General features: G+C 42.0%; 1 protein-coding gene across 1 annotated transcript; it reads right to left on the bottom strand.

The window, feature by feature from the left end:
* Nucleotides 1-4,742: 4,742 nt before the first annotated feature.
* Nucleotides 4,743-10,806, bottom strand: LOC103738031 (interferon-induced protein with tetratricopeptide repeats 1B-like). The gene is made up of 2 exons (XM_008837836.3): nucleotides 10,727-10,806; nucleotides 4,743-7,333 (listed from the first exon to the last, which is right to left on the bottom strand). The coding sequence occupies exons 1-2, from the start codon at nucleotides 10,756-10,758 to the stop codon at nucleotides 5,932-5,934; spliced, it is 1,434 nt and encodes a 477-aa protein (XP_008836058.1). The 5' UTR covers nucleotides 10,759-10,806; the 3' UTR covers nucleotides 4,743-5,931.
* Between the last annotated feature and the right edge of the window lie 984 nt (nucleotides 10,807-11,790).

Below are 11,790 nucleotides of genomic sequence, written 5' to 3'. Positions count from 1 at the left end.
TCCATAAATGGATCTGTCTCCCTGGAGTTTGAATTTAGAACCATGCCAAAACCCCACATAAAGCAGCCTTCTGGTGTCATAAACAAAATACATATACCTTGGATCATTTCCAGGTTCAAAGACTTGAGTCTTCTAGAGATTTTGAGATTTGCCAAAAGATAATTAACCAGGAGTGAGAGTACACTCCCATAATCTGAGCACTTTGAAGGCAAAGGCAGGAGGAGCGAAAGTTGGAGGTCAGCCTAGGGTTCCATGCATCTTCCAGGCCAGCTTGAACAGCACAGTGAGACCCTATCCCCAAAATGATTTTTTTAGTTATAGAAAGATGATAATTGAGTACATGAAGATGGCTACTGTTAATATACTACATACTTGAAAATTATTGAAATAGATTTTAAGTGTTCTTGTCACAAGAAACAGGTATCCAAAGTGTTCATGTTAATGGATTGACACAGCCATTCCACAGCTCATACACATATTAAAACATCTTGCTAGAGCAAAAATACACACAATTTTTAATTGCAAACTCAATCATTTTTTAAAAACTTAAAATAAGAGGTTAATGTAAGGGGAAATAGCTTAATACATTTACCCAGTATCCCAGGATTCCTTTGTCAAGTATACCTATCATCATTTACTTAATAATTCTAATAAAATGCTATATGTAGTGTATATTTGTGTGCATGTGCATATGCAGGTACACTGCACATGTGGAGGCCAGAGATACACGTCTTGACTTCCTCTAAACTGGAACTCACAGTTAGGGTTAGACTGGCTGGCCAGGGAGCCCCTGGGATCCACATGTCTCTGGCCTCCATTACTGGTATTATAGAAGCACACCACCATGCCTTTTTATGTGAGTGCTGGGGATCTAAACTCAGGTCCTCAGGTTATACAGCAAGCACTTTACCCACTAAGCCATCTCCTCAGCCCTATCTTGGAGTCTCTTATGTGATGACACCTGTTAGTGATGACTTGACTTTGTCTAGATGCTCTACAATCATCTCACCTGTCTGGTGGCTGAGGTGTTTGCCAGGATTTTCTCCCCATAAGGCCTCTCTTCCAAAGAATGCAAGCTTGTCTTCCTTACATGATACATATGATACTCTGGTCAACAAGAGAAAGAGAAGAAGGAACACCTGAAAGGCCCTGGTAACCTGTGCTCCACCAAACTTACACAAAGTCACTTCTGCCATATTTAAAAAATGCAAGTCAAGAGCTTAGATTGAAAGGAACAGAAAAACAAACTGCAAAACCTGATAGGGAAAGTGGAAAGTCACAAAGTAAGAGACCATGTGTACATGAAAGGGAGAAATCGTGTCTATTTCTTTGCCATGTACTACAAATAACTTATCAAAGAATTAGGTAAATGTTAGACATGAGATGTCAGGGCACAACATCTTAGAGCTTCCAAAGGAGTCCATTCACATACCTGAAAAAATGTAGAACTGGAGCATCTGGTTCGTAAAGTGTGGTTCTTGGAGCAGCAGGAATGACATTTCTGAGAACCTAATCCTAGTCTCCTGCATCAGAAGCTCCGAGGACAGGACCCAGTGATGCATGTCATAACAAGCCCAACAGGTAACACACAAAAAAATTTGAGAAGTAGTGATCTAGAAATTTTCTTTTTAAAAAAAAATATTTATTATTTTTATTTTATGGGTTGAGTGTATTGCCTGCATATATGTGAGTGCACCCATGTCGTGCAATGCCACAGAAGTCAGAAGAGAGTTTCAGATTCTCCTGGAACTGGAGTTAAAGATGGTTTGTAGCCACCATATGAGTGCTGGGAATCGAACCCAGGTCCTCTGCAAGAGCAGTCAGTGCTCTTAACTGCTGAGCCATCTCTCCAGCCCTCCTAGAAAATAGTTTTCAATGCTCACTGAAATCATCTGAAAAGCCTTTGAACAACAGGAATGTCTCAGACTACTCTCTAGAGATTCTGATGAATTCCAGGCACTTGTTTAAAGTAGCTCAGGAGCTACAGAGCTAGCCAGACATGAGCTGGTTCTCAATGCCTGAGCAGTAGCCTTGAAGGAAAGGTTTGCTGTACTTCTAATAGAAAAATGTGTCTGTGTGACCCAGATGTTCCTCTGATCCTGTGATGATGAGCTGTGGACTCGCCTCCTTCCCATGCTCTGCAAAGGAGTCACTCCCCTTCCTTCTTCCAGCCAATTGGTTGACCATAGCTGTTTGTAGGGGAGGGGCTAAAGGCCTAAAAGCTGGGAGAACCATGAGGCAGGTCTCCTGCCATTTTGTGAGGCTGTCTGGAACCACAGGATTTATGTTTGGGTGTGGACTTTCAAACACAGCCATGAATGGAGGGGGCACCCGCTCTTCTGTAAGTAAACCCACACCCCAAGCTCAGTTAGCAAGTCCAATAAACTTGTTAGGATTCTTCAAACTGGGGTTTGGAGAATTCTTTTCTCAGGTTGTCTCAAGGACCATGGGAGGAGGGGATTGGATGCCACATGTGCCTCCCAGCAGTGAATTTGACTAACAGTCTATCATTTCTAATTTCTAATTGATGGATTTTGTTTGTTAAAGAGAAATCACAAAACAGCCAAGACAAGAAAGGAAGCCATGTTTCCTCACCGTTCACTTTGGTATATTGCTAATGACTAAGTTGGTGTGTTTAACTGAATGCACCACTATCTTTTCCCAGGAACTCGGGCTGTTTTTCCTTTCTTTCTTTTTTCTTTTGTCTTTTTGACACAGGGTCTTCCTCCCGCCCCAGCTGGCCTGGAATTCACTATGTAGACCTGGGCTCCCCTTGATCTCAGAGATCCACCTGCCTCTGCTTCCCAAGTGCTGGGATTAAAGGCATGTGCCACTATACCTGGCTATAATCAGACTTTTCTCAAGAAGCTTACCTGGGCTTCCCTAACTTTGAAATCCAGGGAAACTGTGAATAAACTAATTTCACTGTTTTTATTTTCTTGGTTTATTTCTATTTTCCAAAGTTGTGTAGCTATATAGTACATTGTCTTTAGATTTTCTGTAGCTAATACCTCTAATATGTGGACTATGATGGTAACACATAAGAGTAAAGTGCTTTTTAGGGAGCTGAAGGCTGCTTTTATCTATCTCAAAGCGCCTCAAACCAGCAGCTATTCATTTGGCCCTGTTCAAAAGCAACTTTTGATGTCACAGGACAGAAAGCTCCAACATCAGATCCTGCTAAAGGTGCCGTTTTCCGAATATGGGTGTCAACATGAGCCAAGCAGTTTGAAACAGATGCACGAATCATTTTTTTCTTGCCCCCACTCATCTTCACTCATGCTTTGGATCACTCTGCTTCTTTTCCCCACAAATATCCCCAAATCCTATTGTCAAGGATTATATTTGCAACCAGTGTCCCATCTCCACATGCTTTTCAGACATATAAATAAACTCTTCTGGAAAACATCATTTCAGTGACATATTGCTGACTGCTCCCAGCCCTTTTTATCTTACTTGTGGATATAATGTACCTATCTACAGAAAAGCAGCCCTTTCCTGCAGCAGATTCCATTTATTAATTGTTGTGCCCAGAGAACAGGTCCCCAAGAATTACCACAGAGTCCAGAGAGCATGCAAGAACAAAGAGTCTTTATTCTGGCTTAAGCTCGGACTCTCAGACCAAGCTAAAGTGGTAGGTTCATCTGAGAGCCCCGATTGCAGGGGGAAGGAGCTTTTCATAGGTTTCAGACAAAGGGAGGAGGGGAATGACAGAGTTATACTTTGATTGGTCCAAAGAGGCCGCGTGCCAATATACTTTTTAATTGATTGGTTATTGTCTTGGAGGCCTCATTGGTGGGTGCTGTCCTCAGGGCTGTGGAATGTGCTGTTATCTTCAGGGCTTGAGGACTTAAGAATGGACTCAAACTGATGTTTAGGACGATTTTACTCAAATTTAAAGAAAAAAACCTCAGGGCAGGCAAGATATAAATCTCAGCAGCTGTGTTGAGAAGGAGAATGGAAGGGAGAAGGATAAAAAACCATGAAGCCAAGAGGTGAACAGGCCTCCTGTACCACATCCTCCCACCACTGTGATGCACTCCTTCATCACGGGTCTAAAGCAAGGGGCCAAGTGACTCCTCAAGCTAAAAATCTCTGACAACATAAATTAAAGCGCCCCTTTTCTCCTCTGAAAGCTATCTCAAGTACTTTGTCACAGCAACAGAAAGCTGACCAACCCAGAAAATTGTTAGTAAGAGGTAAGATTCTACACTTGACCTGTGACTATACCTAACAAATGTGATTCAAAAGTGTTTAGAATCAGCTTTCAGGGTAATTTGGCAAAGTTTAGAGGAACAGGCAAGAGAAAGTCTCCCTTCTCCCCACTGCCTCTGAGGAATGTCTCAGTTCTGAGAAAATTGCTACATATCAGGTGGACATGTTTTTCTGTTGATGAAAGAGTTAGTTTTGTTCAAATAACCCAATTACCAACTAGCCAAGTAACTTTATCATATCTGTGATGAATTTAGCCAAAAGGATTATAAATTCTCTATTATTTGTTCTTGCCAAGATGATCCAGTAGTTAAGGAATAGTAGTTATATGTTTAAGTACTGACTATAGAAATGAGCCAACTCATAAGCTGGCTAGTTCTACATTTAGAAAGACATTGTGTGTATTTAATAGTGAGTATAAACATGTCCTCTAATTTCTCACTTAGATTACTCCATAAGTAAAGGCAAATCTCTCACAAGTGACTATGACAGTCATAAAGAATTCAAGAAAAACTGGGAAACCTAAGAATTGTACCTTTTTAAAAAAAATATAAAGGACAGCATTCCCATGCTAGTAGTTCCTCTGCTTGAATTTAATAAATCTGTTCATCGTTTAGCATTAACAAATTTGGAAATGGCTTCGCTTGACCCAGTGCATTCCTACCCTAGTCTCCACCAGGCTAATCGCAGTTCTCACAATCAAAGTGCCATAACTCAGTCTTCTAGTTCTATATATATTAGGAATAAAACCATTCGGTGTATTTTTTAAGACTTCGCATTGTTTGCATTTTCAGGGCCTCCTTTACCTCATCTGTCTTAATGTTACATAAGTTGGTTCTGCAGTATTCCACACAAACGTAGAATACAGATCTTTTTTTTAAAGAACACAAACAAAATACTCTGATAATTTTGAGATCTGAGCAGATTTTACTGAATGCTACGGGGTTGGAAAAACAGCAAGCTTGTATCACACAACTCTTAATAATCTAAGCAATGTCATGAAGTTATTTATGCCATTTTTAGTTTGCAGAGTACAAGGAGGTTATTACTTTGTTTCCTAAATACACTGAAAGTCTTTTTAGCTATGAATAAATGTCAAGCAATGTATTTGAACCACATACATCTACCACGATTGTCAACAGTCATACACTTGTATATAAAAGGTGACATTGATTATATGGCTGAGCTCATTGGTTAGCAGGTCATAGCTACCATGGGGCCTGGGAGAATGAAACTCTCCCCAGGAATACTGCAAAACTCCTGAATTTCTCTCCTTTTTGATGCTCATCTTTGCTCATTTCTTTTGCTCTCAGATGTTGCTAAAGGTCAAGGATTCTGGCTGCATGAAGAAGAAACCTTCCTTGACGTTTCCTTTGATCCGAGCACCATCAGACTGAGGATTTAAGTCATTCTTTCCAAAGGCACAGTCATAAGGAAAATGGATCTTGTTGGTCCAGCAAGTGACAGTTGCCCCAAACCATGGGAGTCAGGCATGGTAAATGAGTACAGGAATGTATGGCCAAAGAATGGAGCCTCCTGTCATAGAGACAGATCCAAGAAGAAAGACAAGCTGGGGAACAGATAGAGCACAGAGAAGGCATCACATCCAGGTTTTTTGTTGTTTGTTTTATCAGGTTATTCATTTTTGAAAGCAACAACTAAAGATTAGTAGGCTATTAAGTCATGGATACCTTTAAAATGCCAATGGTGATCTGTATTTCAAAACTCAGGGTTTATTTCACAAGTGTGCCTCAGAGCCCTCTCATAGCACAGCAGGGCCTCATCCATGTCCCCTTTCAATTTGTAGACAAACCCAAGGAGGCAGGTGCTTTCCACAACATGTAGATTCTGGCGAACACGTCTTACAGCCAACTTCTCCAAAGCCTTGAGAAGCCTTTCTTTGGAATACGATGCTACTTCTATTTTTAAACCTTTCAAATAATGGGTGATTGCTTCGTCTTCTAATTTCCTGTGAAATTGTTGGAATCGGCCATAGCGGAAATGGATCTCTTGCCGGACATGATCATCGGGGTTTCTCATGCTTAACACTTTGTGAAAGTTGCTCTCTGCATTTTGGAAATGGCCAATTTCTATATACATTTCAGCCAGATTAACATAAGCCATGTCAAATGTTGGCCTTAACTCTAAAGTCTTTTGAAAGTAATGTATAGCCGATTGGACCAGTTCCTCCACTTTTTCTCTATCCTGCCCTCTAGGCTGCATGTTTGCAGCTTCCTTTATTTGGATCATTTGTGCCTTGTAGCAAAGCCCAATTTGGTGATGCAGGAAGGCAGAGGAAGGTGTTTCCTTCAAGGCCGTTTCTAAGAGTTGAATCGCTCTGTCCACAAAGCCTTTCCTTCGGTAAAATTTGGCTGCATAGCGAAAGACATAGGGCTGGGAGGATGCGCTGGTAAGAGCTTCTACAATGTACGTTTCTGCTTCAGCTTCTTCTCCTACATCCTGAAGTTTTAGAGCAAGGAGAACTTTAATATAAGCATCTTCTGGATTTAACCTGACGGCCTTCCTTAAGGGTTGGAGAGAAATCACATTATTAAAATCATAGTCTTGGTGATAGGCTGCGATGGCGTAGCCAGTGCTGAATTCAGGGTTTTCAGGCTCGGTTTGCAAGGCCTTTGCAAAGCAGGCCATGGCTCGCTTATAATTCCATCTTCCACACTTCAGCAAGGCCCGTCCTTCCTCAAAGTCCATCTCAGGACCATCTATCCTAAAGCGGAAGGGGCTTGCAAGCTCCCTGCAAGTGTTTTCCACCTTGTCCAGGTAGATCTGGGCTTCATCTAACCTACCCATGTGGAAATGCACCCAGGCATAGTTGCCCCAGGTCACCAGGCTTCTCTTGTCCCTCCGGTTGGCATGCTGTCTCTGGATTAAGTCTTTGGCTTTGTTCAAGCTCTGCAGGGCTTTTTCATGCTGGCCTGTCAGGTGTTTCACGTAGGCCATGAGGTTGTGCATTCCCACATTGAAGCTGGTGTTAAGGAAGTTACTCTGCAAGATCCTGCTTTCCAAATCAGGTATGTCTATGTCTTCTATAACCAGCTTCCACGTAAAGTGACATGCCAGCTGAGCCAGGCTGTCATGTAGGAGATTTCTATGAGACGCTTCACTGTAAAAACAGACCTCAGTTACTGATACTTTTTACACATCCTGTGTCCTGGAAATCAAACCAGTATTCTACATGACCAGATACCCTTCCTACCAGCACCCTTGCCACCAGTATTCACTCTCTCTGTGCATGTATTCAATCCTATCTTATAACTGACAGTAGTTTTCCACACAAACTTTGAGGAAATACTACTTCCTTGGTTCCATAAATTCTGAAGTTCACTCAAAATAATTTATTCTGTTAATATCAATATAATTTTAGCAGAAACCTTGACACTATAAAACACTTTCTGCTTCCTCCACACTTCTCAGGCCAGGCACAGACATTTGCTAAAGAAGAGATGTTGGTAAAGGGCCCATTTCATTGTCAGTTCTTTTTCTCCCACGAACTACAACACCAGAAAGGCTCAGATTGAGTGGAAAATATTTTCTATGGTTTGCTAGGTTTAACCAAACCAGGAAAGAAAAGTGTATGTATTTTCTAGGATGAGAACACCACACTCCTAAGACATGTAATTTTCGAATATCTGGTCTAGTGAGTGGCTTTTCAAATCTTAGCACTGGAAGTGTCAAAATATTCAGTTTTCTGAGCCACAGTTTCTGAGTCAGCAGTTCTGGGGTAAAGCCTGGGAATTTACATTCCCAGTCAGTATCCGGCAGATGCTGCCACTGACAGTCACATAATCACACTCTGAGCAGAGCTGATTTGTCAAAAAACTAATTTTTTGAACTAAGCAATCTTAGTTCACAAGATTAGTTCACAATGGCCCGAAGCTCCACCTCCGGGGGTTCCAATGCCCTTTGGCCTCAGCAGGAACCTGTATGCATGTGATGGACATAAACTCACGTAGACACATACACATAAATAAATATAATTAAAAAAAAAAACAAACCAAACCTCTGATCTGATAGCAATAGGAGAAACAACAGTATCTACCTAAAAAAATGAGGACACTTTAAATGGGGAGGGCAGGGAGGGAGGATAAGACAGGGATAGAAAGAGGAGAGATAAATAGTGCCTAGCTAGTATAAAAAAAACAGAGGGAATTGTATTAGTCTAAAAAATTACTGAAAAATTATACATACAATACCTCTACATGAGTCCATGTATATAGCCTAAGGCTACATAACAAGAAACAGTGGCATACAGGGGAAACCTTTTGAGTTGTTGGCCAGGGTAGTCTAAGAGACTCCCAAAATTACACAGGCTATTGCCTCAGTCCTTGATTGCCTCCCAGAACTTGATGGTAAGATCCTATTGCTGAAGACAGACATACTTTAGATACAGGATTTGTAGCAACTGACCTGGAAGCCACCTTTTCTGAAGGCTAGCTCTCATAGATTTGGAGAGCACTACCCAAGCTGCTAAGAAAGAACAACAATTGATGGTCCAACCCCAGTTTCAAGGCCTAAAAACCACATCAATGACCAGCACAGCAAACTATATTGGGGCAGTAGTGGCACTTTTATCTTGGGGATAATCAATAGCCACCTAGTTGAACTTAAAACCCACTCAATGGAAGGAAACTCATGTGTGGTACTGTAAACCTAGCCAAATACACATAGCTGGTGAGGTCATAGATCTTAGAGAAAACCTCAAGACTGTCACATCCCTAGACAAATGTAATTTCTTGCTATGTGCAAAATATGCATCCTCAAATTTATAGACAAGTATCCCAGTCACCACCCACCAAAGGAACTTCTTTTTCAAAAGACAGCGATACTTACAGAGTTCTACAACTGGTCACACACAGAGATTGTCTGTGAATTGCCCAAGCCTAAGTGGCACATCTAGGATGCAATTTCTACACCTAAAGCTCGTGGAGCATAGAACAAGGGATGAAGAGAACACTAATGCATCTTTCAGTTCTCATCAATGAAGCTCCCTCATGCAACAGAGGGCCAGGAAAACAAAAGGTCACAAATGGCCAAAATGCAGAGAATAAGAATCTGCAGAGTGTGGGCTCTTGGACAGGACTCCTATATTAAAATCCACCCACCCAGGGCTCAGGGACCATTTCGGAAGAGGAAGTGGAAAGATTGTAAGAACCAAGGAGGAGGTACATGATTATATGGAAATAGTCCTACAGGAGCCTGGGACCCTTCTCACACAAACCTACAGCAATGGTGTCAGCATGCACAAGACCCACGCAAACTGAAGCAGACAAAAAGCCAGCACAGAACTGTGGAAATGGACAACAGGCCCCAATCTTAGTCAAAGAATTATTGGCAGATGATTATTGCTGGGTGAAAATGAGCTGATCTTCTTAAAGGGAGGGACTCTAGATAGGCTGACTAGATCCCAGTGGATGAACTTGTAATGAAGGATATCTGGGGACACTAACTTTACATTATAGGCCTTAACACAAATACAGAATGTATAACTCCAGTGGGGGGGTATATGGGAGGGTGCCAAAGGGGAAGGCAGCATAAAGATGATTTTCTGTAAAAAAATACACCAAAATTAATTAAAAATTTAAAAGATAACTTCTCACCAGAATTTAATCAAATTATCAAATAAAAAGCTGCTTCCTAAGCCAGGTGTGGTGGTGCACACCTTTAATACCAGTACTCGGGAGGCAGAGGCAGGCGGATCTCTGTGAGTTCAAGGCCAGCCTGGTCTACATAGTGAGTTCCAGGACAGCTGGGGCCACAGGGAGACCCTGTCTCAAAAAGACCAAAAAAAAAAAAAAAAGCTGCTTCCCTCTTTCCCTACTCATCTGGAAGCAGGTGAACCCTTCGTTCTGACCATACACTTGCCAACCTTCCAGCAGGTCCAGGCCACTGTATTGGGCAGCCTGTAAGTATCCCTTGGGAAATTGTCACTTCAGTAAAAAGTGCTACAGAATGGCACCTCTGTTAGAATGAAGAGGTATTTCTATTCACCCCGAGAGCAGCGCTGCTGTAACTAAGCCAGCTGCCTTCACCAAGCAGGCTCTAGCGTCAGGAAACTCTTCTCTGTGCATTTATTCTCATCTTCCCATCTGACCACTTCCATCCATCCTTCAGCTCCCTGCACATGGGAAAGTTGACCCCATGGACTTTTTATACTGCATCTCTTTGATTTTTCACTTTCTTTTTAGCACTTGGTGGCACCACTCAGAAATTAGGATGCAAGGTAAGGTGAAGGCCCTGGTGCTCATTCCTGAGCTTCCAACGTGGTGGCCTTTCCATCAGCAGTGAATGGCCCCTGTAGGCCTAGGAGTTGTCGTGTTACCACTGCTGTTAGCTTCCCATCTAAAGCCCTGGTGGTCCTCACTCACCAGGCTGAGGGGACCTCTCAACATCAGAACCATGAGTAGACTGGCTCCCTGTTTGAGAGCTGGTACTTCTTTAAGTTTTAGAATTTCAAAGTGCATAGAAATAAGGTTGACAACACAGACAAAGCCTTTACCTCATGTTGCTGGGAGACTGCAGCTGCTCCATAATACTTTGATTCAGGCTGAGAGGCACTTCCAAATTCTGTTCATGAAGTTCTAGTGCTTCTCAGATAAGCAAGGTATTTATATATGGGAGGATCCTCTGGCAGTGTTTCACACCCTCACAGCTCAGTGAAATTGGCCAGTGTCCATCTTGAGGAAAATGAAACCCAAAGAGAGCTGTCTCTACTTTGATTGTAAATACATGTTTTGTTTTGAAAGCCAACAAGTTTTTTGTGAGAAGCCATGTCCCTGCTGGGCTCCATGTTGCCTTTGGGTTAGGACATAAGTGGATCTGATGACCACATCTGATGCTAGGGCAAAAGAGTAAAGACAGGGATGACTGTTTTTACAGAACACGTCAGTCTCTGCTGTCACACACACCCCAGACAGGCGTTTCCAGGGATACCTGCAGTAACACCTCTTTAAATCAGGGTTGTGGTTTATACACAAAGGAATGCTGCAGACAGTGCTGTTAATTTGTGGAAGAATGAGATTATAGATGGTTAAGTTTTCCCAGATCTGTTGAAATATTAGTCTGAAAAAAAGCACAAAAAAGCCCATGATGTTTATATTCTCCTGCAGAATTTGTATCGCTGCCCAATTAGACTATAGCCATGACCTTATCAGTGGTCCAAACAGCCTTGTTTGAACTGGTCAGTAGAAGAACATGTGCGTATAATCAGGCTGTGATGGGCCACAGCCGTCTATAGTACTCAGGGAAGAGTGGATGTTAATGTGTAATTCTAAATCCACACAATTCTTTTGAGTTGTCCTCTGTTTATTTTGTTCCACTGGATTCCCTGTTACAAAACCACCACCCACCCAGGGTGAGCATCAAACAAAACTTACAATTTAATCAAAATTGTCTGTGAGACCAGGGCTAGTGTAATTTTCCATACAACAGGCAGGGAAAGAAGAAAGTTTGAAAAGCTGCTACTTTGAAGCTGTCTCGTTAAGTGCTCATGAGTCATCCTGAAGTTTTGGTCTCTTGGTCATGTAGGCAGTAATGTGCCAAGATAAGCAGAAGTGTAAAGCC

Source organism: Nannospalax galili, unplaced genomic scaffold, assembly GCF_000622305.1.
Source record: "Nannospalax galili isolate Female #2095 unplaced genomic scaffold, S.galili_v1.0 scaffold498, whole genome shotgun sequence".
In the NCBI taxonomy this organism is placed as follows: domain Eukaryota; kingdom Metazoa; phylum Chordata; class Mammalia; order Rodentia; family Spalacidae; genus Nannospalax; species Nannospalax galili.
This window is presented reverse-complemented; position numbering and strand designations above follow the sequence as displayed.

Coding starts and splice junctions, on each gene's coding strand:
- LOC103738031 (XM_008837836.3), bottom strand. CDS start 10,758: ATGGAGCAGCTGCAGTCTCCCAGCAACATGAG. Junction 7,334..10,726: donor CAGTCTCCCAGCAACATGAG/GTAAAGGCTTTG, acceptor CTGTTTTTACAG/TGAAGCGTCTCATAGAAATC.